This window comes from Diabrotica undecimpunctata, chromosome 7 (assembly GCF_040954645.1).
Source record: "Diabrotica undecimpunctata isolate CICGRU chromosome 7, icDiaUnde3, whole genome shotgun sequence".
Taxonomy (NCBI): domain Eukaryota; kingdom Metazoa; phylum Arthropoda; class Insecta; order Coleoptera; family Chrysomelidae; genus Diabrotica; species Diabrotica undecimpunctata.
The window spans coordinates 111,540,248-111,567,810 of record NC_092809.1 but is presented as its reverse complement, the minus strand read 5'-3'; the positions used below and the strand labels follow the sequence as shown (position 1 = coordinate 111,567,810).

At 31.5% G+C, this 27,563-nt stretch overlaps 1 protein-coding gene across 2 annotated transcripts in view; it reads right to left on the bottom strand.

Annotated features, from left to right (window-relative positions):
- Nucleotides 1-1,205: 1,205 nt before the first annotated feature.
- vtd (RAD21 cohesin complex component verthandi) overlaps nucleotides 1,206-27,563 on the bottom strand; it is a 41,760-nt gene continuing 15,402 nt past the window's right edge. Inside the window, exons 7-14 of one of the 2 annotated variants that reach the window (XM_072537984.1) lie at nucleotides 20,211-20,446; nucleotides 19,190-19,363; nucleotides 18,667-19,108; nucleotides 18,183-18,310; nucleotides 17,894-18,094; nucleotides 14,302-14,403; nucleotides 14,063-14,218; nucleotides 1,206-7,108 (exon numbers count right to left, since the gene is read on the bottom strand). In XM_072537984.1, the coding sequence (XP_072394085.1) occupies nucleotides 6,983-7,108; nucleotides 14,063-14,218; nucleotides 14,302-14,403; nucleotides 17,894-18,094; nucleotides 18,183-18,310; nucleotides 18,667-19,108; nucleotides 19,190-19,363; nucleotides 20,211-20,446 (1,565 nt within the window). In that variant the 3' untranslated portion in view covers nucleotides 1,206-6,982. The remainder of the gene's footprint in view (nucleotides 7,109-14,062; nucleotides 14,219-14,301; nucleotides 14,404-17,893; nucleotides 18,095-18,182; nucleotides 18,311-18,666; nucleotides 19,109-19,189; nucleotides 19,364-20,210; nucleotides 20,447-27,563) is intronic. The other variant, XM_072537985.1, reaches the window with a different exon arrangement.

The following is a 27,563-nucleotide window of genomic DNA, read 5'->3' as shown; positions in this document are numbered from 1 at the left end:
TATTACCACCTGCAGAGAATCATATACACCTTCATCCTATTTGACTATTGATGAACAGTTAGTAGGATTTCGAGGACGTTGCCCTTTTCGAATGTATTTACCTGATAAACCTAATTCGTATGGTCTCAAAATCGTAATGATGTGTGACAGCTCTTCGAAATATATGATCGATGCTATTCCTTATTTAGGCAAGAAAACCAATACAAATGGTTTGCCGTTGGGTACATATTTTGTAAAGGAACTTACAAAATCAGTTCATGGTAGTAACAGAAATATTACCATGGACAACTGGTTTACATCAGTTAGCTTAGCAGAGGAGTTATTAAAAGATCAGTACAAACTGACAATTATCGGAACTCTTCGCAAAAATAAAAGAGAAATTCCACAGGAATTGTTAAATGTAAAGAACAGAGTCCCCAATACATCTATATTTTGTTTTGATAAAAGAAAGACATTGGTATCATATATGCCAAAGAAAAATAAGGTAGTTTTACTTCTTTCAACACTTCACGAAGGTGCTGATGTTTCCAAAATAAATGGCAAACCCACTATAATAACTGATTATAATGGAACAAAAGGCGGAGTGGATACATTTGATCAAATGTGTTCGAATATGAATGCGGGTCGTAAAACGAGGAGATGGCCTTTGTGTATCTTCTATAATATGATAAATATTGCAAGTATTAACTCGTATGTTATTTACACCACAAACACATTAAAAGCAAACAGAACAGTTTTATCCAGATACGAATATATGGTTGAATTGGCTCGTCATCTCGCCGAACCCTGGCTGAGAGAACGATTGTGTATTCCAACTTTACGTCGAAATCTTAAGCAAAATATTAAAGATGTCCTCAAAATTTCCGAAGAAGTTGAACGTCCGTTACCTGAAAAAAAGAAACGCAAGGCATGTTTCCATTGTCCGAGTAAAAAGAGGCGCATGACTACCACATATTGCAACCAATGCCATCACGCTATATGTGGCGAACACCGAGGTAATATATGTACAATGTGTGCAAACGAGTAGTGTACATCGACTTTATTTATATGTGTACCACTTACTAATACTTACATTTTTTCTAATTTATTGTAATAAAAGTGTTTATAATTATATTTGTATTTTTTTTTCAATTTTTTGTTAGATGTCGTAAAAATTACGATAGTCCACCATAACTGTCAGTAAATAATAGTCCACCTTTCTAGGGTTAAATTACTTGTATTTATTATGGACAATTTTTAATTTGTTAGATATTTCCTTTCACGACTATTTCAATGGAAATTATTGCGTAAGATACAATCATTTTTAAACCAAATATTTTCAATGTAACTATACCTGGCAAGAAAAAACGACGTACATAGATAAAAGTGTTACTTTATAGAGTTACATTAGTACTATTTCAGTGTATCAAAAAACGTAACAAATACCTAGCTAAAAGAAAAATTCTAGAGATCAACAGAAAACAGTGCAAAGTCCATTTAGAATAATTATCTATATACAAAAATAAACATTTACAATGTTTTGCATCCGTTTTCGCAAATAGTGTGGTTATTAAATGCATGTTTATTAAACATATTGGAGACTATGTACTTTTACGAAAATTTTTTACGTTCCATAGTAATAAATTTTCGAAAAAAAAAAGTCATAGGGAAGCAATACACGCCATTTTTCATCTTCACAGCCGTACTATTCATATCTGGCTAAATAAATGCGAAAATATGATAAACGTACTGAAAGAATACAAATACAAAAATAGATATTTCAGTTTTTACATTTAGAAGAAAGAAATGATGGAATCCAGCTTACTAAGGTTGGCTTCTTCAAAAATATCTAATTTGAAAGGTAATTTCTTTCCCAGAATTTGTGTTTTTCGGAAATATTTATGCAGTGCATTTAAAGCTTGGTCTTTTTGATTTTAATTGTAGCAAACAAGTATATGTTGGTTCATTAATCTTGCAAAATCAGATAGCTTATAAATAGATAATAAAAATGAGTACCGTGGTCTCTAAAATTCTGACTCTTACAATAAGCAACGAATATTTGGCTCAAAAGTTGCTCAACATTTTATAAATATCTGTTGAACACGGGAAATCCTGTCGCTTACCTTCGCTGTTGAGATGAAATGTAATACTTATTATTTAAACTAATAGATTACTACTTTTCAATGGGGTTTAGTCCTCTGTGTAGTTATTCTTCTGAATTTCTATTGTAAGGTGGACAGGTTGCAGGACTCAGTGGTAATTTTATTTTATTTTTGGTTGTAACGGGACGGCCGTAAGGTACGTAAGGCCGTCGGTCTCCCTGGACTAGTGTGTATCGACACTAGTTATCTGAAACAGGGTTAAAGATGCAATTGGGCTCGGAACAATCCGAATGGAGCCCCCAAAAATGCCATACCATATTATTATTGGTTATAAAGTAAGACTTAAGAACTCCAACTGCATTTCCTTTCTTTACTTTCATTAATACCATCTACCAAATTGCTATCAGGTGAGTCAAACCTATTTTTTATAAACTTTAAACCTAAATTAGCCAATAGCGATTATTATCAGAATTATGAGCTTTCAGTACAAATTCGGTAAGTTTTCATTTCAAAAAGGAATGTTGTTTTGCTATAAATTCATAGAATCTCAGCAATTTCTGATCAATACCAAACTATTACAGCAAGAACTTTTGAAAATTGAAATCTCATATTGAATAAAAATTTAACCAATTTATATACAATACACTCTTTGTTATTAACTTTGCAACTGCCGGTTTTCAATACATCAGACTATAATGTACAAAAGCCACCAGTCTATATAACGATAGAAAATGGCGATATGTTTTTTGGATATTTAAAAAAAAATTGACAGTTCGTGTAAATACACATTTAAGTTTCAACTCAAACTGCAAATCCTTTCAGTTAACTGATGGTCTGAGTTTAAGGAAAGCATCCACACGATAGCCACACATTAAAAATATATTTAATAACCACCCAAAGAGAATTTTTCCGCTTAACGAGGATTATATCAAAGAGCTCACTGTTTTTACAGGATATTAAAAACATTAAAAAGAAATATTTCCCCAATAATAAAGAAATAATCGAAAGTTTGTAAAACAGAAAGCGTACATGATCATAAACTCAAACTAATGTATTACCTTTTCTTTTTTTTAAGATCATTTATTTTTTTGTATTAAAAACGATGGTAATACATTAGTTTTTTATTTTTCAAAAATAAAAACATGCAAAACTTTGGTAGATACTTGTTATCGAACAGTTTGTTCCCTACATTTGAAAAAATAAAGTGTATGTACAATTTTTTTATTTATATATAAAGAACACCTCTAAAAATGTATAAGTAGATAAATTGAAAGTACTACATATTTTCGTAAGTTCGGTTAAATAATCATAGCGAATATTTTAACGGGTAAAAAGTTTAATCTTCCAATAACTTATAATTACCGAGTATCTAAATAGAGCTACGTTTGCATGACAATATACTGCACACCTCGTCACAATGAGCCTTTATTTTGACAGTTTTTCGGTGGAGTAAGTGAAAAAGTCACTACAAGATAAACAATACTCAAACAAGATTAAAACTCAATATTCTTTCTTCATTCTGTATGGTTATTTATAAAAACGCAATGGAAATTCTAGAGTAATTTTTTACTAATAACTATCTTTTACGACTTTTGATCAAATAAAGAATACTAAATTGATTAAATTGTTACGTTAGCCCTTGGCCTGACGTCACGACTAACCTTACCACAACGCAGGTGGTTGTTCAATGACCCAGTAGAAAATTCGATGGTAGACGAGAAGTAAACGTTATTTTTCAAGAAAGATCAAGAAGTATGGGCGTACACTATATATAGGAAACAACTAAAATCATAGAGTTAGTGAAGTTATAAATTCGTATTGTATACGTGTATATAAATGTGAAATATTTCTTCGTATATGTATAAAGTCATAAATAAATGTATATTATAAATTAAGTTAGTTGTGTTGTTGGTGTAAACAAATTAAAAATAATTGTTAGAAAACTGTAATAATAAAATAAAGCCTGTGCATAAATAAAAGACTGTAAATAAAAGATAAAATCAGTGCAGAATATTCACGCACTAATAAAAAATCAGAACAAAATATTTCTGAAACAAAGTTTAGTTATGGAAAGGGTTTTGGCACGGGTGAAGCACTGTTACTATTCAGGTTTTGATCGAAAGGACACAGGACGTTACCTGTATCATATTTGCATGCTTCATTACCGTCGTAAAAACATTCAGTAGTCAAACATCAAAAGATTATAGAATCAGCCTGGATGATTGAAGATACTTAATCAATAATAAAATTGTACATCGACCACAGTTAACATCCGTCTATGTAGACAGAAACTTCCGTAAAAAGTTGGGGTGCTTCAGGGTTCTATTCATTCGCCAGTACTACTAAGAATTATTCAAGCAAGCACTTAAAGGAATAGATGGCATCCGTGTAGCGGATATATCATTAATAATCTAATATATACTGTTTTGAAAAAGTATTTAATCTTACATAAATATTTTATTTTTTATTACTTACTCTTTTTTTTAAATAAGACCTTATTTAATGGCTAAATTCATATCTTTAAATTTCCCACGTTACCCACGTTAAAATTGGCTACATTCATATTTTTTATCGAAAAATGAGAATCACTTGTCCAGGATTACTCACACGTCTGTGGAAAAGTCATTAATTTACTTCAAAACGCGAGTTAAGTGCTTTAAAAATTATCTAATGTATTACGCCTCTTTAAGGAGTCCACTCGACATTCGAAAATATTCCTATAGGGATTTCGTCTCACGCACCTCCACGTAAATAGGGATTCGTTTCTATAAAGAACTTCGTGGCGAGCGCACTTACATTTGAGTACAGTCGAAATATCATTACTTCCCGGTCACCGCCGCCGACTTTCGACTAAAATATTCAAAAGGGAAAGTGTTTCTTTTGTTCTGATAATTTATGAGTTATGCCAATCGATTTTTTCTTATTTTCAATCATACATATTTCATTTCATTGTTTACTACTCTAATTAATTGACCAGTTGTTTCTAATCCTACATAAACATATACAGATAAAATATTATTGGTAGATACAGCTAAAGACCTTCAAATACTAATAAATAGAGTTTTAATATTAATAGAATTTAGTAATACATATATTATTGATGTGATTCTGCCATAAACAGAACGAATCTCCGATTTAGGAGGTAATCAGAATTGGGACCAAGAAATAAAATAAAGAAAAGAGAATAACAGAACGTATATAGAGGCTTTCGAGGTGGTGTTACCGCCCCATTTTTAGAATATCGTATGTGTGTGTTACAAATGCAACGGTACTGGAGTGTGGATGAAAAGTTCTGGACATTTTAAACCACATACAGAACAGTAAATTGAATATTTTGGGCATTTTATGAGAAACAGAAAATAAAAACTCGCATGTTAAAAGGGTCTGATAGAAGAATTTCATGGCTTAAGTATCTTAGGCATTTGACCAGAATGACAACAACATTCTATTGAACTCAGTGACCAAAAGTAACCTTTTAGTTATGTTTAGGTACCATTATGATAAGTTGTACATCGTTTTCCGGTTTTTACTCATTTTACTGCTACAAGCAGTATAATGGTAACTTACTAAATAAAAAAAGCGACATGGCCCAAGATGATTTATTGAGCCAACTCTAGTCCGGGAACTTATTTGAGCTGTTAAATTTTTATTAAACTAGAGATGCGTGCCACATGCCTTCCAATATTTTGAGATATTGATCATAACGGTCATTTTTCTCTACCAAAAAATACTTAATTATTCCAAAGAATTAAACAAAACAAATTTGCAGTTTATTGTCATGTAAAGCCAGCCTAACTGTTATTTCAAAAAACGTTAGTTTCAACAAATAAACGCAGTAACTTCAGTGAACAGGAAAATTGTTTTCAATAAAGTGATACGTTTAAATTAAAAAATTGTTCGGTCTGTTTATGATTCCTAAAGATTTTTAACATAAAATTGGGAAATATCCACGGTCCTTTGGCACTATATTTTTATGTATAAATGAGTATTGAGGTAATCACTGTGGTCATCGCGTTGGAGAAAGTAAAATGGAAAGAAAGAAGCGAAAGATATCTCACTGAAACATTTTGTATTATGATTAAACATATGGCGGAATAACATATTGCAATTATTATAAAAGTCTTATTTTGGATAATTAAGTTTGATTCTTGAGTTCAAGATGACATATTTTGATCATTTTTTACAACCTTCACTTGCAAATTTAAACTTGTATTGTTTATGCCTGTCTAAGCTATCTTTCGCCCACAACCATTTAACTTTCCTCAGGAAAATGATGTAAAATCTCATCAATCAAGTTTTCATAAAATACAGTACTAAAAGTTGCGTTTTCCAACTACAGTTTAAAACTTCCTCAAAACGAAACCATTCTATAATACATACATAATAAAAACGAATTGGTACCCACTATTTAAAAACCTGCAATAATTTTTTAACTGATATCTAAAAAATAAACAGATTCAATAAATGTGAACTGTTTCACTTTTAGGGTATAAAGATAGCATTCACTATTGATATAAATATAAGATAAAGAATTTTCAAAAAAGAGAAATATGCTTTCAACTGCAGCAATAAAAATAAAAAATTAGACAAGATAATTTTAAATCGACCAAAATCGGGTCAATTGTCATCATTTTAGTTGTAAACATTATATACAATATTTATAAGATCTTTTACAAAATCAAAACTATGCTTATTTACAACCCTGTATAAACATCAAATTTTGTAAAAGATTTAAACACAACATTGTTCGACATATTAAAATATTAGCAATGATTTTTTTACTCCAAACAACAGACTTATTTTTATATTTTGTACTTTCATCATAGATGTATCAAAACATGATATTCAAATCAAAAGAAATCTTGATCTAAAATTTAAAACAACTAACAAAGCGGATTGGTTTACATAGAAGGGTTGTCGAATTTAGGTCCTTTATAAATACTAATTGTACCATAGGCTTCTTGTTGCTCTAGTTCCAACACATGGAATTTTTTGAGAACCAATAGACTGTAGAATTTTTGTGCAGCCTGAAATTAAATTATTATTTTAATAAACATCGTTCAATCACAAAGTATACAAGAAATATGAAATGGTTGTCAGTGATGCCATTCCTATAGTTTATTTTTATGAACGAGAGAGTAATTAGCATAATTTTAACTGGTACCTCCGACCACTCCATGGGCGTGTTCAAAATTAATTGAAAAATTACTTTGAATAATTGTAAAAAATAAATGAATTATTTCAGTGTTATAAAGTGTTATGTGTATGTAAACAAAAGTGACCTCTTTTATCACACACTATATTAGAACTGACTGGCCTACATTAAAAAGGGTTTTAAAAAATTCACATTTTTTTTAATTTTTAAAAATTACAAAAGAGAAAAAGAGTTTTTAAAACCGTCTAAGGTATGTTAAATAGATGAATAAAAATATTAATATAAAACTTACAGCTACTTGTTACAAATCCAAATCAGATTCAGAAGATGAACTTTCAGAACCAAGATTTATAATAACTGGCTCGATCATTTTATCAGTAATATTGTCCAGCTTCCACATTTTTTCCTCTTCTTTAATAGTGTGATTTACTGCCTTTTCCCAGTTTTCAGGTTTTACATTATTTACGGCCTCCAAAAACAACTGTTTAACATCATGAATTTTAAAAGTGGTATTTTTTCTTGAAACTTCACTCTTTATCTGTGCCCATACCAGTTCAATCGGGTTTAATTCACAATGATATGGTGGGGATCTTAGTACTGTCATTCCACGATTTTTGGCAATTTCATCAATTTCGTATTTTTTAAATTTTTCTTTATGAAGGGCACACAACGAATAAAGTTCCTTTCTTATAGATCCGGGATGGTACGTAATATTTTTTGAACTCAGCCAATTCTGCAAGTCTTTTTTTAACCACTTGGTTGTGGGCAGTCCTTCTATAAGTCTGGAGTGATAACTTGCATTATCCATTACTATTACACAGTTCTTAGGAAGAAGATCTATCATTTGTTCGAACCATTCTTGAAAGACATCAGCGTTCATGTCTTCATGGTAGTCACCGGTACGAGTTGATTCAAAAGTTAATAAACCACCTTCAACAAAACCGTCTGAACTGCCAATGTGTACTATTATCAGCCTGCGTCCCTTTCCTGATGGTGGGTTTAAACCAGTAGATAAGTTATTTACAAAAGCGTGCCTTTGACTTGTAACAGTTTCATCCTGCCAAAATTTATTTGGTGTATGACCCTCGTTGATCCATGTTTCATCAAGATAAAATATTTTTCTTTTTTGGTTTCTCATTTCCTTTATGGTTCTTAGAAAATGTCTTCTCCATATGACAATATCGCTTCTTTCTAATAAAATAGACTTTCTGGGATTCTTTTTCCAGCGGAAGCCTATTTCTTTTAAAAGTTTCCATAACGTACTTCGACTCATTTCTGGGTAATCCTTATCATCTCGAACTGAGACAAGAACTTTATCCAATGTTGGAAATTCTTGTCTAAAGAAGAATTCATGCACTTTCCGTCAAAGTCCTTCTTTAAAATGATATTCTATTTGAAATTTTGGTTTCCCTGGAGCATTACGTGGCATTTGAAAACTACCACATTTCTCTTCTTTAATAACTCTGTAAATCGTAGATTTCCCAACACCAAGTGTACTGCTAACTAACTCAACGGTCTCATCAACACTTTCACATAAACGTTTGTCTGTAAATGATTTAAAACAATTAAATATTAATGTTTTTTCATTAACTGTTAAAGGACCAATTTTTCGGCGTTTACACGGCACTTCCAAATTTTCCATAACACTAGTATACACAATAAACTGCACCTTGCAACTGAAGTACCTACTTTTAGTGAACTGTTAAGAATTTTGAATACACCACTTGGACCTTCCTACAAAATGGAAAAACCCACTATCACATTTTCTGTGGAATAAGTTTAGAAGGTAATTATCTAGTCAATTACTGTCGTAGATTCCTGGAATTAAAGAATTAAATGTTTGATTGTTGAAACCCTTACTTCGTGGAATGCACTCATTTCAGATAAAATAAAACGTTTTATTTTATCTAAAGAATTAAACTTTATTTTGCAAATAGGTAGGTACTTATTAAACTTTTATTGGTTATATATAACCAATAAAATAAACATCTTACATTTCTTGCAAATTCATTAGTACCTGTTAACCTCCATCACTCCGACACTGGCAACCTTATTTAGGGATTAGTAAACCTCACAACTATTGTATTCTATTCTGCTCCAACCTTTATACCTGGTGGTCATAGTCAATTTAAAATTGTTTTCCTATATACTTCTGTAAACTTGTTGACAAATATCTGTTTTTCATTGAGTCACCCGTATCAACAGTTTAGGGATTTGCATACATAATTTATTGTTTTATTACTCTCTCATACATAAAAATACACTATAGTTTGGGTACATCTTTGTAATACTAGAATATTTTTATTTATTCCATGAAAGTACACAAGTCAGTTATAAAATAAATGCTAAATATACAATTACAGACCCTGAGCGAAGGCTATGTGGGTAAAATTAGAAAAAAATATGTAATACAAACACTAATATAATTACTTTAACACATTAAAAATTTTTAATATGAAGATGAGGTTTAACTGTGCAAACAATTTGTATATGGTGTTCAGATATTATCATTATTGATATTTATTTAACAGAAAGGAAACTTAAACTTATTTATAAAAAAAGTAAACAAAAAAAAACGATTGTAAAAAATGTCAGTGTAAGGAGGTTAGAAAATGGTTCTCATAAATTAGATTTTTTTAATTTTCGTTTGAAGGCATTGATGTTCATTGCCTTCACTATGTCCGGGATAAGGTTGTAGTACTTTATTCCTTCTACCATAATGCTTCGTTGTCCTGCAGCTGTGTTCATTGCTGTAGCTCTAAGGTGGAATCTATTCCTTGCGTTATAGTTGTGTAGATAGATTTTTTTATAGCTGTATTTTGAAGCACACAAAGAGCATGAAGATGGTTATGTGTGGCTTTTCTCCAAATTAGAGTTAAATAGGTGACATGGCTATGGCTATTGCAGGTGAGATTTTTTTTGTATAAATGTTGTATGTGATACTCCCAAGTAAGTCTATGGTCGATGTACAGTCCCAAATATTTAATAAATTCCACTTTTTGTAAATGCCTTGATTCAAGTACTATCGTTAAATTGTTGCCACTCTTCAATCCTTGTTATCACCATATAACTTGATTTATCTGCATTAAGGGTAAGTTTATAATGATCCAACCATCCCTTCACCATCTTTAAGTCAAACTCAACATCATTTTTTGCCTCGTTCGGGTTTTTGCTAAAGTATACAATGCTGGTATCATCGGCATACATTTGTAGTGTACCTCTTAATGGCAATGTTGAAACTGAATTAGCATAAATAAGGAACAGCGTTAAACCAAGTATCGACCCTTGAGGAACTCCACACTCAATATTTTACAATTGATTATTCACCCTGTTAACAAAGGTAAGTTGTGTTCTTCCTGATAGATAATCATTAAACCACTTCAAAACTATGCCTTTTATGCCTATCAACTGTATCAAAGGCTTTCCTTAAATAAAGCGATACAAATATACAAGATTTGCCTTTATCAACTTTATCAATAATATTTGTTATAAGATCAGCTGTTGCTGTTGTTGTGCTGCTACCCTGTCTAAATCCATATTGACCATTATATAAGAAATTTTCATCATCTAAGTGGTGCATGATTCTATTATTTACACATGTTTCCAGAAACTTGGATAAGGCGGATAAAAGGCCGATATACATTGAGGAGTCACCTCCTTTATATACTGGAACAACTTTTGCTATTTTTAGGGAACTGGGAACACTTCCTGTAGTGAATGTTAAATTTAGATAACTTGTCTAGTCCACGTGCAGTTTTTTTACCCATCAATTTATTTATTATATCTTCAATTTCCTCCTTTGTTGTGAAGCCCCAAGAAAAAATGTTGTTTATTAAGGGTGGTCCTGGTGGAACATATCCAGAGGGTTCAATGGCCTGAGCAAGTTCCGAACCAACTGTAGCAAAGTAGTTATTGAGCTTGTTAGAGATGGTTAGGATCATCAATAACTAAATTGTCCATTATAAGTTTGGAAATAGTTGTTGGTTTTTTTGTAAGCTTCTTATTATGTATTATGGTGTCAAAATCCAAATTTTTTTGGATCATTTTCAGCTGCTGTTATCTCCATTTGATAAAATTCTCTTTTTTTCTGTTACAATGTTTTCTGTGAGTGTCTTCTGAGATGTTTTATAAAGTTGAAGTAAATTGTGACTATTGGGGTACATCTTAGACCTTTTGTAGTGATAGTTTCTTTCTTGTACTAATTTTAGTATGTCAACATTAAACCAGGGACACTATTTTTTCGAAAACGATTTTTTAGTTTAACTTGTATGAGGTTTCATTGGAAGGTTCTAATTATTTCATCACATAAAATGTTGGAGTCGTCCCAGATTTTGTCTAGTAATTGAAGTAACTCACACTAAAATCTGTCTTTATTTAGCTTATTAAACATACTGGTGGAAAGGGTAAACTTTGTTGCCAAACTATCCACATTTAAGAGAGGCGTATTTGAACACCTAATTGCTTCAAAATATTTATAAAGGACCACTGAAGCAATAAAACAATTAAGAGGTATTTTCCTTCGATTTATTTACACAATAGACTTAAGGGCTGGTTCAAACATTGACAATTATCGTAATTATGATAGTTACATAAAGAGTTATACAAATATTAGCTTTACAGTGAGTGCGGGGAGGCAGTAACAGATATACATGAAATGATAAAATTCAGAGAGACCAACTATATACGTTTTAACACAAAACACCGGGTTTACAAGCGCATTTATTACTTACGCACCACGCACTTTTAGGGATCACACACAACCGGCCTTTACTTGCCGAGAGGCAAATTGGCACTGTCTGTCTTGAGTTACATAACGAGGGGAGGACGGGTCCCTGATCTAGGAAATCAGTCGCACACACGTTAACACGATAGCTGCCGACCTGAGCGCACAATTTGATAAAATAACTATACTACGATTACACTATTATACAGGTTGTTTTTACAACACATACAATAATGTTCAGATTGATTGGACTGTGTTTGACTGCACAAGATTTGAATTCGGTGATCACTACTACATGCTTCCACAACTGCCAGTTCATGATTTGATTTAGTAGTGGTGACTGTATAGTCTGTAAGTTATTTTGTATTACTTGTGACTCTAGTAGGCATACTTTGATTTACAGAGAAAAAAGCATTAACATTTAGAAGCACTTCAAGATCATTGTTTGGTTTGGTACTTGATAGATAGTCCACATTAATATCAACCATAATCCAACATTTCTTGTTCAGCTCATTCAACTGTCAAGTTTGTTTTCTAGAATAGAATAAAATTTATATACACTAAAATCCCACGGTCTATATATTGCACCAACAATTATATTGACTTTTTCAATATAAAGAAATATATCAAGTAATTTCACAACTATGTAGAGATCTTTTGATAAATTACCAATACCACCACCTCGCTTTTCTCTGCTTATATAAAATGACTGATAACCATTGATGTTAAAGAACTTTTCTTCTTCCGGATATAACCATGACTCCGTTATTATCACAATATCAGGTACAATTTGGTTACATAAGATTTCATTCTCACTGAGCGGCTATTCATATACAGGATTTTAAATTTAGCCTTAGTCCACCCGTGTTATAAAACTCTTCTAAACTATCAAATAAATAAGCTTGAATATTTTGATTCATAGCCATTTTGTTTCATATTGTATTGTAATTTAACTATTGTTTCATCACATGTTATTGGTATAAGAGGACTGTCATCCTCTTTTCTCAAATAGAATTTCCCATTTCTAACTCATAGATATTTATAACCTTTTTGTTTTTTAGTTTTGTAGGCCATATTAAACAAATTTCTGCCATCTTGTGTGAGAGATTCATTTGACATATACTTGGGTTTTTCTTTTATTGTTTTTGTTACAGCTGATCATATCTGAGTCTAACTTTTTCCCTTGTCGACATTTCGTTATTTTGTTTTTATTTCTTGGTTGCAAATTTTGCAACTATAACAGGGCCACTTTTTGTGTTCTTCCTCATACATTCTTTAATGCCTGTTACTTGAATATTACACTGTAGCAGATCGTTAGCAATCTCCAAAACTATGGAATCAGCACTAACCTCTTCATTTAATTGTGTACCCATAAATTTAATATTGCATGAGATTCTGTCACACTCTAAATCATTTAATTTTTGTTCAAGTATTTCTAAAAGTACCAAAGCTAAAAGATATATGAAAGATGTAAAACTTGAATACAAATTTGTAGATCATACCATTGGATAAAATAATGAGATATGTATGGAAATGCCAGAGGAAAAAGAGATCAGATAAGATTGAAAACAATTTTTTTAACAAGATTTTGTTCTCAGTTTTTCAATAAGATTCGACTTCCATATTCTATGGCCAAAGTAATTATGAAATGTATAAGGGTAAAAACATATCATTCGTTGAATACCCAAGAAACTCACTGGATCTTAATCCAAATGCAAATTGGTGAACTATGGTAAAATTTATTCATAAAATACATTGCACAACAAAAACAAAACTGATTGAAGCTGTAGTCGAAATATGGTTTCAAGAACTTAATATTTCAGTAAAAAAAAATAAAAAACTTATTGATTTTGTGAAAATGCGCACAACAATTTATAAAAGCAAAGAAAAAACATGTTTCCAGTAAAACAATTTAAATTGTAAACCTTTCTTAATTTTTTTTGTCTATAACTATTAAATGTTTATTTCAAATTATCAGTTGCCTTCACATTAATTCTCACAATAATGTAGATACGAAAGATAAGGAAAATTAATAGTGAGATTGGCAGATTTGCAGTGGTGCTGACATAAAAAATTAATTTGCAAAATAATAAAATTTCTTACCAATTTTTTATTATTTCGATGAGTAAGTTCTTCTAAAATGACCTTATCCGTGTGGTTAAACCTTTGTTTAACAACTTGAAACATTTGATATGCTCTCTTATTTAACACCCTCTCCGCAAACTGTTCATCAGTTTCATCAACTTGTTGTTCTTCAACCTTAAAGAAAATTGTGAAATTAGAATCGTTACAGAATAATTTAAATTAGTTAAGGTATATTATAGGGTAAGTGGGCAACTTACTGGTCCATCATAATCATAATCTCCTGCCCAAGGTGATTGCACCCTTTCGGACATATTACCGGCTACCACATGTTCATCATATCCCATGTTCGCCATTTGGTTCTAAAAAAATTAATTTTATCATTAACTTTTTTTAAATGCTAAGTAAAAAACAGTCTAATAAACACAGTGACAAATATACTTATATGAAACAAGCTGTGTATGTCTCAGACCAGAAGAAATCAAAATAATCAAGAATTCTGTACAAGTTTATCAATTTACTTTTGGATGTTCAGAAATGTACAAATAATATATCATCTTCATACGGTCATTAGATCATTTGTTAACATATTATCATATTATATGGCAGGTATACAGTATATAGTATAGCAGGCAGCAGTATATAGTACAGTAATGTCTCTTTTTATGCAGATTATTTTTATGCGATTTTAAAGTTGTGCGGTTTTTATTTTATCCAAAAATTTCTATTATTCTATTATTTCTATTATTCTATCTATTCTATCTATTTCTATTATTTCTATTCTATCTATTTCTATTATTTCTATTAAAGTATTCTAATTAAATATTAACTATTTACATCCAGATATCAGTAAAGTGAGCGTTTGCATATCGGGGATTTCCTTGTTACATGATCTCCCTATTACATCATTGCAAGTTTCACATTGAAAGGTATAACCTGTTATTGTTTTAAAATAATTTTTCTCTTAGCTGTGCTTCGTTTTAAAATAAGTTGTTTAAAATTTTTTTGATTCCAAGTTGCAGTATAATAAGCAGCACGGTTTTCAGATTGAAACTTTTCAAGTGAGTGTCGTAAAGTTTTATTTTTCATTAGAAGAGGTTTTTGAAATTTTTTTTATTTTTTTTTTAAGATTTTATTTGGCCCAATGAAAAAAAAACATCAAAGACAATCAGTTTCGTTGGAAACGAAAATTGCATTTGTAGATCGCTTCGGAAAAGGAGAAGTAACTACAGCAATTGGAAAACATTTTAATTTAGGCGAATCAATTGTAAGAGCAATTAAGAAGAATGAAATTGCTATAAGAAAATCCATAATTTCTGGTAAAAAATTAAACTCCAAATTTTCATCTTACTCAAGGGATGTATTATTAGAAAGAACAGAAAGAGCCATCGCAATTTGGATTGAGGAACTAATTTAAAGAAGAATTCCTGTAAGTGGTTATTTAATCCAGGAAAAAGCTCTTCAGTTTTATGAGTTAATGAAACAGTCAGAGCACCAACTTCCACTTCCCAAGCTGGTAAAGAAGTTTCCGCTAGCAAAGGATGGCTAACGAGTTTATAAAAAGAAATGCACTTCATAATATCAAGATTACAGGAGAGAGTGCTGCAGCAAATGAAGCAGCAGCAAAATATTTCCAAAGGAGCTAGCGAAAATTATTGAAGATGGGATGAAAAAGAATGAAAAAACTGCAAGTGGGCATAAAGCAAGTAAAGATCGAGTAACATTATTACTTTGTAGCAATGCATCAGGAGATCGGATGTTGAAACAGCTCTTAGTACATACATCTCTTAGACCACTTGCTTTAAAAGCAAAGATTTAAAACAACTGCCAGTTCATTGGATGGCTAACAAGAAAGCCTGGGTGACAACAGCTATTTTTACAGAATGGTTCAATAATTGCTTCGTGCCAGAAGTAGAAGCCCATATAAAGAAAAAATCTATCGATTTTAAAGTTTTATTAATTATTGATAATGCAGCAATTCCATCCACACTTAGAACATCCAAACGTTCAAATAGCATTTCTTTCGCCCAATACAACAAGTCTTATTCCCCCATTAGATCAAGGCATAATTTCAATCTTTAAAAAATATTACATAATGCCAACTTACAAATCCATCGTGAGTAAACTAGAAAATGAGCCTGAACAGTAAAAGATGTGTGGAAGCAATTTTCTATTTTTGATTCATTTGCATCTGCTTCCGCTCAAATAAGACCAAGAACTTTAAATGCCTGTTGGAAAAAGGTTTGACCAGCATGTGTTTGCAACCGTTCAAACATCGACACTATCAGCTGAAATAATTTGGCACATATAATTGGCGGAGATGGTGTTAATACCTTCAGCCACGATGATATAGATGAACCGCTTGTGGATTATGTATTAAGTGACTATGATATAATTGATCAAACTTTAGATCTAACTTTAGATGGCACCGTGAGTCTAGAAGATGATAATGACAGACAGTTTCTTCTGAAGATAAAGATGAATTTGAGCCACTTCGCAAACGGTGCAACCCATTATCAGATAGCGATAATGATTAAAAATGTAAATGTAAAACTTATGTACCTATTACTTTCCCACAAAATAAAATTAATTAAGTTTTGAAGTTTTTTTAAGCTTTTGTATGAATTTCTTTCAGATATATTTGAAGTAATTTATCATGCAGCCCTTGGTTTTATGTAATTTTAGAAGGCTACGGAACTTTTTCAAGCAAGTAATATCATTTTTTATGTGCTTTTCTGTGGAACATATCCACTGCATAAAACGAGACCCTACTGTATATACATTTGTTCTCTGTTAACTTCTTTTTATATTTTGTAAAAATAATTTATTTTTTCAATGTGGATGTAGTAAACATTTCAGTTAATGTCATAATAGTACAAAATTGATTTATTTGGTGTAATTGTGAGATGGTAAGTAAAGATTCCAGTTTAACGATTTTTAAATAGTAATTCACTATTATAAGCATATCCTTCCACTAAAAGAAAAATTAAGGATAGAGTAGTACAAGAGTAGATCTTTTAATTTGTATTTTAAGTATAGGAAGTAATATAGATTTATTCTCAAGTCCCATTTCAACTTAAATAGTCAACTTTGTTGATAAAAAATTATAGTCAACTTAAATACCTAGATTTGATTTTTTTTATTTGATTTGATTAGATTTTGAGTTATTCCTGACCTGAGAGTTAGTAGCAAAATTGGAAAAACATTCGCTTAAGTTAAATGCATTTTTTTTTAGTTTGAAATAAAAGTTTAAAAAAAGGGATGTGGCACTCCGAGAGTGACTGAAGAGGGGAACCACAGCTTTCTTATCCTCTACTCACGAAGAGATGGATTTTAATTTAATTTATATTTTTTGTAACATGTTTTATTTAATTTTATTATATTTTATTTTAATTTAAATTGAATTTAATTTATTTGACTTTATTTTATTTTAACATATTTTATTTAATTTTAATTTATCTTATTTTATTTTAATTTATATTATCTTATGTTATTTTAATTTAATTTATTTTATTAAGAAACACATATAGAAGTGCGTTGACTACCCCAGTAGTTCATAGTCGCGCGATATGTCGTTTCATTGCGTTTCACCGTGTTTCGGTTGTTATTTTTTCATCTAATCATCTACCGTACCGATCAATATATTCCGTCCATAGCCCACGATGAGAAAGCTATGATTCCAAAATGTATTTGAGCAAGTTGGTGAAGTTCTTGAGTGGGAGTTCCATTAGGAGGTTTTGCTTTTACTTCAATTATCAGAAATTAACAAAAATAATTGAATATTAACAAAGAAATATCTATTCAAATCTTCAAATGCTACTAAAATACGTTAAAAATATTTGTATACTGTACCTGATCATATCCCATATTTTCCATCGGTGGCAGTTCATTCTGGAAATTATCCAACGGTTCCAATGGTAAACCAGGGGTAATACCAGACGAATGCGCCATGGGTGTACTAATGTGTTCCCTCATAAGATCTTCACTGGTATGCGCCGGCGTCATCGGAGGTACACCATTAAGAGTTTCTTGCTCTTGTAGTATAGAATGTACCTTAAAATTTATCAAAATAGGTTCGTTTGTTTGTTCTATACATATATCAAAATATAATGTTCATTAAAATTTAAAAAAAGAAACTAACTTGATCAGCGGGTAAATGGGGCATCTCATCCATACCATGTAGAGGTGTAGGTGGCGCAGGATATCCCGGAGTTTGTGGATACATCATACCTGGCGTCGAAGGCGGTAATATAACACCTGACATCATACCTGTTAATTAAAACAAAACATTTTTAAGTTTATAGTTTTGTGTCAAATTTTAGTGAATGATTGAAAGAACCTACTGTACCTACATTCATTATCCAGACAAATTGAACAAACAATCACGATCAGAGGGTGTGCAATTTCGTCATAGTACATTGATTATATTGCAACGCTTTGACTTAATGCAACCCTTCACAGCACAACTCCAAATTCAGTGACTGTATTTCAAATCTAATATTGTTTTGACTACACTTGTCTTTGAATTGAAAATAGTATAGTGAGAAAATACTCAATGTCCAATACATGTCTTGTTACTAATAATTTTTTTGCAGAAGCTTCTGAAAGTATATAAATGTACTTACCTTGTGGAGTATGGGGAGGTATCAAGTCTTGTCTCAGTTCCTGCGTAGGCATCATTGGCGTCATTGGTTGTGCATAAGGCGTATGAGGTGGGAGGGGGGTAGGTGCCGAAGGGTATGGTGTCCCTGGTGGTCCTGGAGTATGTGCCATTGGATAAGGAGTCTGAGGTCCAGGAGTATGTGCAGTGGGATAGGGCGATTGAGGTGGTAATGGGGTGTGTGCAACAGGATATGGTGATTGAGGAGGAACAGGTGTTTGTGACATGGGATATGGGGTTTGAGGTGGTACTGGGGTGGGTATTGAAGGGTAAGGCATTTGTTGAGGAGGTAATGGTGTATGCGCTGTAGGGTAAGGAGTTTGTGGCAACATACTATGCATAGAATCTTCAGAGTGAAGAATGGGCTGAGGTTGAGGATCTTCTTGAATATGAACAGGTGTTTGACTCTGGAACATTAGTTTTATGAATATTATACTCAATGATATAAAGATATTATAAATATAATTAAAGCAGAAAGACACACTTACAGGTTCTTCAACAACTTTCCGTTTTCTACCCCTCCTTGCTGGAATAATTGGCTCTGGAGGTGGTGCTGGCTCTTCGTGGTCTCTTGCTTGGTCTAATGCTAAAGAGTCAGCATCGCCTAGTACACTGAAATCCTCTGTTCCAATTGCTCGTAAAGACAAGTGCCTTTGGTAGTTCTGAAAAGTATAAGTGAACATACAAGTTACAAATGAATTCTACCAAAAAAGAAAATCAGTGATTTGCTGTATCAATTGTAGTTATATGGGTATTAAAGTAGAACTAATATGAAGATAATGGAAATGAAACATAAATAGCAGACAAATAGGGCTGTAATAAAAAAAAATATTAATGGAAAACAATGAAGTATGTATGGCCAATTAGTTGAAATGAATCAGTATAGATTAGTAAAGATCATGAAGACGATCAATGTGATTAAAAAAAAAACAACCATGGAAGCAGGGTCAAAAATTTTACATTAAGTGGAGTATTGGAGTAGGAAACAGTGGAAGAAGTGAAGAGAATCTTCAAGTGGTGCATGAATATAAACAATAATTAAAACCTTTGTCTAATGGCCACACCAGACAATAAAAACGATCACAAAATACAGAATAAATACTTGATGCAAAAATAGCACTTTTTTCTATATTGTATACACAAAAATTCAATTATTCTTTCAATTTTTGATGAAGTACCTAAATAAGGCCAATTAATTGTTAATGACGAACGGAGTACCTGACTTTCCACCACAAAAATATTAAACAAAAGAAAATGCCAGTCCTTTATTCAGTAAATATTTAAATACATACATATCTTGCCTATTAACTTCAGTTTTAGTTTGTTCTTTTAGCAGTAGGCAAACTATAAATTTGGTACTGTAAAACGTTTGATTTTTAAATTTGGTTCAAATGATTTTGTCGCTATTGTTGGTTCTACTGTATTATAAATAATGCAAATGGTGTTAAAACATGTTTTTAAATGAGGGACTTTATGTAAAAATTATGTACACCATGATTTTTAACATACCTTGAATAAAATCCTTGCTGGAATTAGTCTTGCAGGTAACGCGAAGAGTTTCTCTACACCTCCAGTTTCCTTCCAATGCATAAGTCTTTTAGTTGGTGGAGCCAAATCCAACGTCGTTACAATATCACTAGTATCACTTAGTTGGTTTTTCATTTCCTCGCCGGAAATATTTTTTACTTCGTCCACGATCAGTTTCCGTTTCTTCCTGGTCTTTGTTAGACCTAGGTAGAATTCATCTGTTTTTTATGTTAAATTTATCAACAACATTCTCATAAACAGCATTAAAAAATTACTAGAAAATACAATCTTGGAAAAAAAAATATAAAAAATAAAGTATTTTCTACATACAAATATGATTTTTTTGCAACAGAAACGTCGTTATGAACACTCAAAATTCACGTCAAAAAAGTTCAGAATTTATTTTAAGATAGTAAGCGGTTGTCTTGGCATTAATATAATGGAAAAATTCGTAATATTAAGATACACAAAGAACATGCAAATGCTCTATAGATCATACTGCTGGGAAAATTAGAGTTTTTATATTAGAAAGAAGGATAAAGGCATGCAAAGTAATGGAGTCATATTGCAATTTCTAATAACAGATTTAACTGATTAGAAAACTTGAAAGTTTACAATAAAATATCCCTTAAAAAGTGGATATCCGATATTGCATCATCTTGAATTTAAACCACTTCATAAGGAAGAAGAGAAAAACAAACATCAAATTTCAAAGAGTTACAGAAAATATTTAAGCAAAAAATTACCAAAAAGCTCTGAAATGAACACTCATGAAGTAAAAATTTGACAAAACAAACACAAAAAAATATATATATCAGGTTTTGATTCAGCCAGTATTGATGTATGGGTCAGAAGCACAGGTTGTAGATAAGAATTTGTCATAAAAACTTCTCCCGACCGAAATGAGGTACTGGAGATGTAACAGTGCAGTGTAACTTTACTGGACCATGCAAGAAATGTAACTATTAGAGAAAAAATGAAGGTTGACAGTATGATACTGGATAACATAGCTGAAAAGCAGTTGTATTGGTATGGGCATCTGCAACATATGAATAAGGTAAGGATCTACACTTTAACCCAACTAAATGAAAAAAGAATATCCACAAGGAAAATAATTCCTGTAGCTGGCTGTATACCACGTATAACAAAAGAGGTTAGTCTTTGTATGTGGGTATATTTTATTTTATAAAAACCCTTAAAAGGGCAACATTACAAGCACGAACGTTTTCGGAACAACTGTTCCATCATCAGGTTAAAATACAGGTTACCATGCCTGAGCCACCAAAATATTTGGGTAAAAACCCTTTAAAATGAAAAATGTTACCAAAGATTGTACATGATGTTGATAATATTATATGATGTTTAATATTTTAATTAGATTTTACTTCAGGTAACATACACCCATGCTTAAGTGAGTTCCAGTGTCCGGAGAGTAAACCTCTTCAAACGGACTAGTCGGAGTTGCCAGCCGTAGTCCGTTTGAAGAGGTTTACTCTCCGGACACTGGAACTCACTTAAGCATGGGTGTATGTTACCTGAAGTAAAATCTAATTAAAATATTAAACATCATATAATATTATCAACATCATGTACAATCTTTGGTAACATTTTTCATTTTAAAGGGTTTTTACCCAAATATTTTGGTGGCTCAGGCATGGTAACCTGTATTTTAACCTGATGATGGAACAGTTGTTCCGAAAACGTTCGTGCTTGTAATGTTGCCCTTTTAAGGGTTTTTATAAAATAAAATATACCCACATACAAAGAAAAAAGAATGGTTAGGGATAAACCAGCTCCTCTATTATTTTTGTGGACTTGACGAAAGCGTATGATACAATACCCCTATGTAGACTATGGTAAGTACTGAAAAGCTCATCTATTATTACACTTGTGAAAGCAATACAACGATTCTACAATTATTGATCAAAAATAAAGATTAACAACCAGTCCTCCGAGAATTTTAGGGTAAAAAAAGGACTAAGGCAAGGCTAAAAAAATGGAGATTATGTTCTGGAATGGGTATACCATTAAACAACGAAACAACCCTATATACGCTTTATTTCGTAGACAATCAAGTAGTCAGCGACCAGGACCAGGAAGATCTGCAATTCATGACAAAGCGGTTAATACAGGAATACGAGTGATGGGGACTAAATGTTTACTCAACAAAAACGAAATACATGTGCATAGGAGGAGCTGAAAACGATTATCTAAACTTAGAAGATGGAAATGTAATTTTGTCACGTTCCGAATATATCTCTTTGGGGGAAAGATGGAAAGAAATGGACACACTGAAACAGAAATCGAAGAACGAATTATAAAAGGGGAAAAAATTAAAAGGCGTTCTAAACTCACTCCTCTGGTCAAAAACTATCTCTAAACAGAAAAAAGTACAGCATATAACGGCATTATATATAATATATAACAGCATTTTTAAAAGCGTGGTACTTTATGGATGAGAAAACCTGGCAACTCACCAAGAGAATGGAACAAAAACTACTTCGTTCTGGAAATGAGGACAGGAATCATGGACAGAACAACCACCATCACAGTAGAAATATAGCAAAACAGCTTATTTGGTAATGTACAGAGAATGACAGACCATCGCCTACCGAAGATAATGGAGTCTAAAAGGCAATGTCAGAGAGAGATCTATAACAGGAGACTGAGTCCTGACATATACAACATTCTACCGTTGAATTGAACTTGTTTTTAATTAAATTTTGTTGTTTATCAGATACTATTGAATATGAAGTGTAGTTTTAAAAATAATTGGATTAAGTCGTTACCATAACTAATGAAAACATATTTCCATTATATCTTTCCATTCTCCTCCTATGATGATAAAATTCTCACGGCCCTTAGGAAATCTCAATACATGTGCTTGTATAAGAATAAAATATGTAATATTTAAACTGTAAACTTTTGAAATAAAACATTGTTATTTGGACTTTCAGAAAATGTTAAATGTAACAAAAAAATTCTAGAGATAATTTCATTTGTTCTTTTTTGACCTTAAAGAAATGATCTTAAAAGAGCCAAAAAATCTCCTGAAATTGAATATGAGACACTACTACTAAAACATGTTTACCTGTTCATCAAGATTTATCAAATGCATGATGTGTTATGGGTGGTTTAAACTCAAGATGACTGATAAGCGGTCCCGTGCCTTTCCTGGCTGCAATGCTTACTATCTTTATCCAAACGTTAACAGATGAAGACTTGACAATATATTTTATAGTTTATAAATGAGCCTTTATCTAAATGGTAAATTAAAAAAAAACAATAATTTTAAGTTTCCAAAACAAATCAACTAAAAAATAAAAACTTTTAAAAAAGTATAAGTAATGTTAAAAAATTATTTGTATGACACTATTTGGAATATTAAACAAAACCAAGAATGTATTTTCTATGTCTTAACGGCTACAAATTTTCAGTTTCTGTTAAAAAAAACAGGAACTGAAAATTGTAGCTCTGACTACAAATAAAAATAAACTACATTACTCAAGATATATAAAGAAACGTGTATCAATCTCGTATTTTTTTAATTACAGTACTATGTAGGTATAGTATATTTAGGAAACCAAAAACAAAAACATAACAAATACATTGATTCAGTTAGAGTACAGAACAGTATTATATGCATACAAAGTATAGAAAAAACAGTTTTATAAACTGTCAAACTATGCACAAGAATCATAAAATCTCATATGACAGATTCCTCTTTATTCAACCTCTTATAGTCTCATAGTTGATATTGTTACACATATTGACTATATATGGCTTGGCATTTAGTAGTGTTTATTAGCTTATAGCAACAGCAGTATTGCTAAAATTGGTATATATCGAAAAATCAGTACCAAGTGGTCCTTTAAGATTTAATAAAAATGAAAAATCAAAAGAAACTAATAGAGTTGCCTGAATCTTATAGTTGAAAGAAATCTAATAGAGCTGAGCCAGTTGGCTGGCATCTTTCCTAAGACTAACATGTAGTCCTCTCTTCGAGTATGGTTCCCTTAAAGTTAAATCTTTTAACATCGACGATATCGCTTCAATTTTAAATTTGAATACATTTAATATGTAATCCAAATGTTATTACATCTTATTAAGTGGCTAGGTTCAATTGCTAATTATGTTTTCACTGATGATGGCCTAATCAGACCAAAAATGTAATCTATTCGGAAAATTGCATTTAATAAATTTTTAATATAATACCATTTTACACTAGAAGTTTAAAGCCTAATAGAATTATAATGAATCATTGAAGCCATCCAAAAAAACAAAACTTGTTTAGTTAAACAAAAATGACACTTAAAGAAACAATCAAATTTTATTAAGTTAGTGGACTATAAATGAGGTGATATAACTATGTTTTTAATATAATACATACTAAAGTACATGTGATCTTCTGCAAAATTTGAAAAAATCTCTAAATTGGAAAGTTTTTAACTCCGCGAGATTAAAAATGTTAACTAATTGTTTCCTTCATTTTCGTTATGCCGAGAAAACCTTTCTAGAAGACATTTTTTTAATAATTCTTTAGAATATGTAAAAGGTAATTTATACAGTACTGTAATTTAAAAAACATGAAGATATGTTCAGTTACTCGTTATATTTTGAGCAATGTATAAACTAAAAATTTCTCAATTTTGAAAGTATGTTGTTTGCACGTCGTATTAACACAAAAAACAGAAGAACATTTATTATGCAGAAATATCAAAACACTACTAGAATCGCCTAAAAATTAATATCTAACATGCAATGTTAATATTCTAACTCAAAATTGACAAACTTTTTTAGTGATTTCTTGTATATAAACAATGAATTATAACAGTATTTAATTAAAAATAATCATATGGATGTCTATGTTCATTTTATCAGGTAATAAAAATTGTTGACACCTCTAATTAATGTAATTCATAATGATAGTCATATCATATTAGTGAATTTGAAATATATAGAAATAGGAAGAAGAGCTTGAGGTTAGGTTTAATGTGAGTAGAATTAAGGTATAGAAACTCTTTCAAAAACCGTATACAGGGAGAAATTTTTGCTATGAACAATACAAACTAATTTTGTAAAGCCGGCTCTGATTTTTTCTAGTTTGAATAAATCAATTGATTAGGTGGTAGTAGCATAAACTATCGAACCTACCGTTCAAAAGTAATGACGAATAGGAATTTCAGTAAAAATTCACAACTCACCCTGTCTATTATTAAACAATGGGAGCAGAAAAAATATAAATAAAGTGGTAGAGTATTGAAGGGTTATATACATACATAAATAACTTTTTTTGTTGGGCTAGATAAAGTGGTTGAGTAACTCTGAATCTCCTGGTTCTTTATACATTGTCCATCACATACATGAATAAGCTACTTGCTGTGAAATATTGGATGGACTCAATTAATTTTCGACATATGCATCAGTGGTATAGTGGCGAAAGGTGCAGCAAAAAAGTGTCATCCCCAAATCAAGTAAGGTGCAAAGACACAGCACAGTACCAAAATTGTAGAAAGTGGCTCATATTTTCAATGTAGACCTTCGCGGGTTTAAGGTCAAAGGAAATAGACGAGTCAAAGGCGTGCGGATTTTATTTAAAAAAGTAATCGGCCTTTTAGAACGAATTGATTGTCATAAACATTATTTTCTTATTTTATAGATGCCTTAGATAAAGAAAACTAGAATTACTCCTCGTTCTCGCGCCATTTCATCTAGTACATATTTAATATATTTATCTTTATGACACTGTGCTAAGTTTCTTCTTCTTCTTTCAGTACCCTGTCCGATTATCGAACGTTGGCGATCATATTGGCAATAATAACTTTGTTTACGGCGACTCTAAATAAATTAGCGGTGGTCTCTTGATACCATTCCCGGAGATTTTGGAGCCAGGATGTTCTTCGTCGGCCTGGGCCTCTCCTTCCGGCGATCTTACCCTGTATTATGAGGTGTAGAAGGTTATACCTCTCTGGATGTCTCATTACATGACCAAAATATTGTATCTTTCGAATTTTTATCGTTTGTGTTATTTCTGTGCTGTTTTTCATTCGATGTAAAACTATTTTATTTCTTATTCGATCAACCCAACTTATCCGCAATACTCGTCGATAAATCCACATCTTAAAGTCCTCTAATTTTTTCATTAATGTCTCTGTAAGGGTCCAGCTCTCCATACCATACAGCAATGTGGGGAATATGTAGCAGCGTATTAATCTGACTTTAAGGTTTAACGTAATATCTCTATTAATTAGAATTTTCTTTAATTTATAGAAGGCGGCTCTGGCTTTTTCAATGCGTATGCGTGCTAAGTTTAGTAACTCGATTTTCAAAATTGGTTCATGGAATTTAATGTTTTTTAGTAAGCCAATCCGCAATCTCGGTTTTTTTCCATTTAGTGGTTAACTGTTCTACACGCCGGCAGTGATATGGAGCGTTATTCATAACAATAACAGATCCTGGTTCGATTTTTAACAGAATATCTGAAACCCATTTTTCATAATGATCTGCATCCATTTCCTCATGGTAATCTCCAGTTTTTTTGGAAACAAATGCATTTAATCCTCCTTAAAAAAATCCTCAGTCGCTACCAATATGGCTAATAATAAGGCGTTTTCCCTTTCCAGATGGAATTTTTAAACCTGTTGACAAACCAGTTAGGAAAGTTTTTCGTTTCACATGGAAAGTTCACATTTAAATCCTGCCAAATTTGTGTCACGGTCCTGATATTTTTGGAATATTTTTATTAGATTGATGAAGCAATTTTTTTATAGTTGGTAATTCCTTTTTGAAATAAAATTCATGTACTGCATGATGAATGGCCTGTTTGGTTGTATCATCCAATTTTATTTGTTTCCTTCCTCTTGTCTCATCCTTCAAAGTATTATTATCGTTTGTTTCATCGTCTGTTTTAATTACTCTGTACACACTACTATATCGCTTACATTCATATTTTGTTCTCCAATTCCTTCAAACACATTTCCGATCATAGTTTTTTTTTGATATAAGGTTCACTATACTACTGTCAGTAATGTTTATTATTTGTCACCAAATTGAATTAAACTAAATTACTCAGACTTCACAAAAAGTAAACGTAAAAGCTCCTTCACTAGTAATAATACTACAAACAATTCTGTTCTTTGCTTTATGAAACCCCTGTCAGTGCGCTTATGAAACCGACATACAGATAACAGAACAATGGCGTTGTTGCCAGTTACATCGCCGTAATTTGCGATGATGTTGTTGATCGCAGACATTATCTACCGTTAGAACAACATTGCAGATAACTTCAAGTTGACTCATACACGCTGACAATGTTACATTTTTCTTAGAACCCAA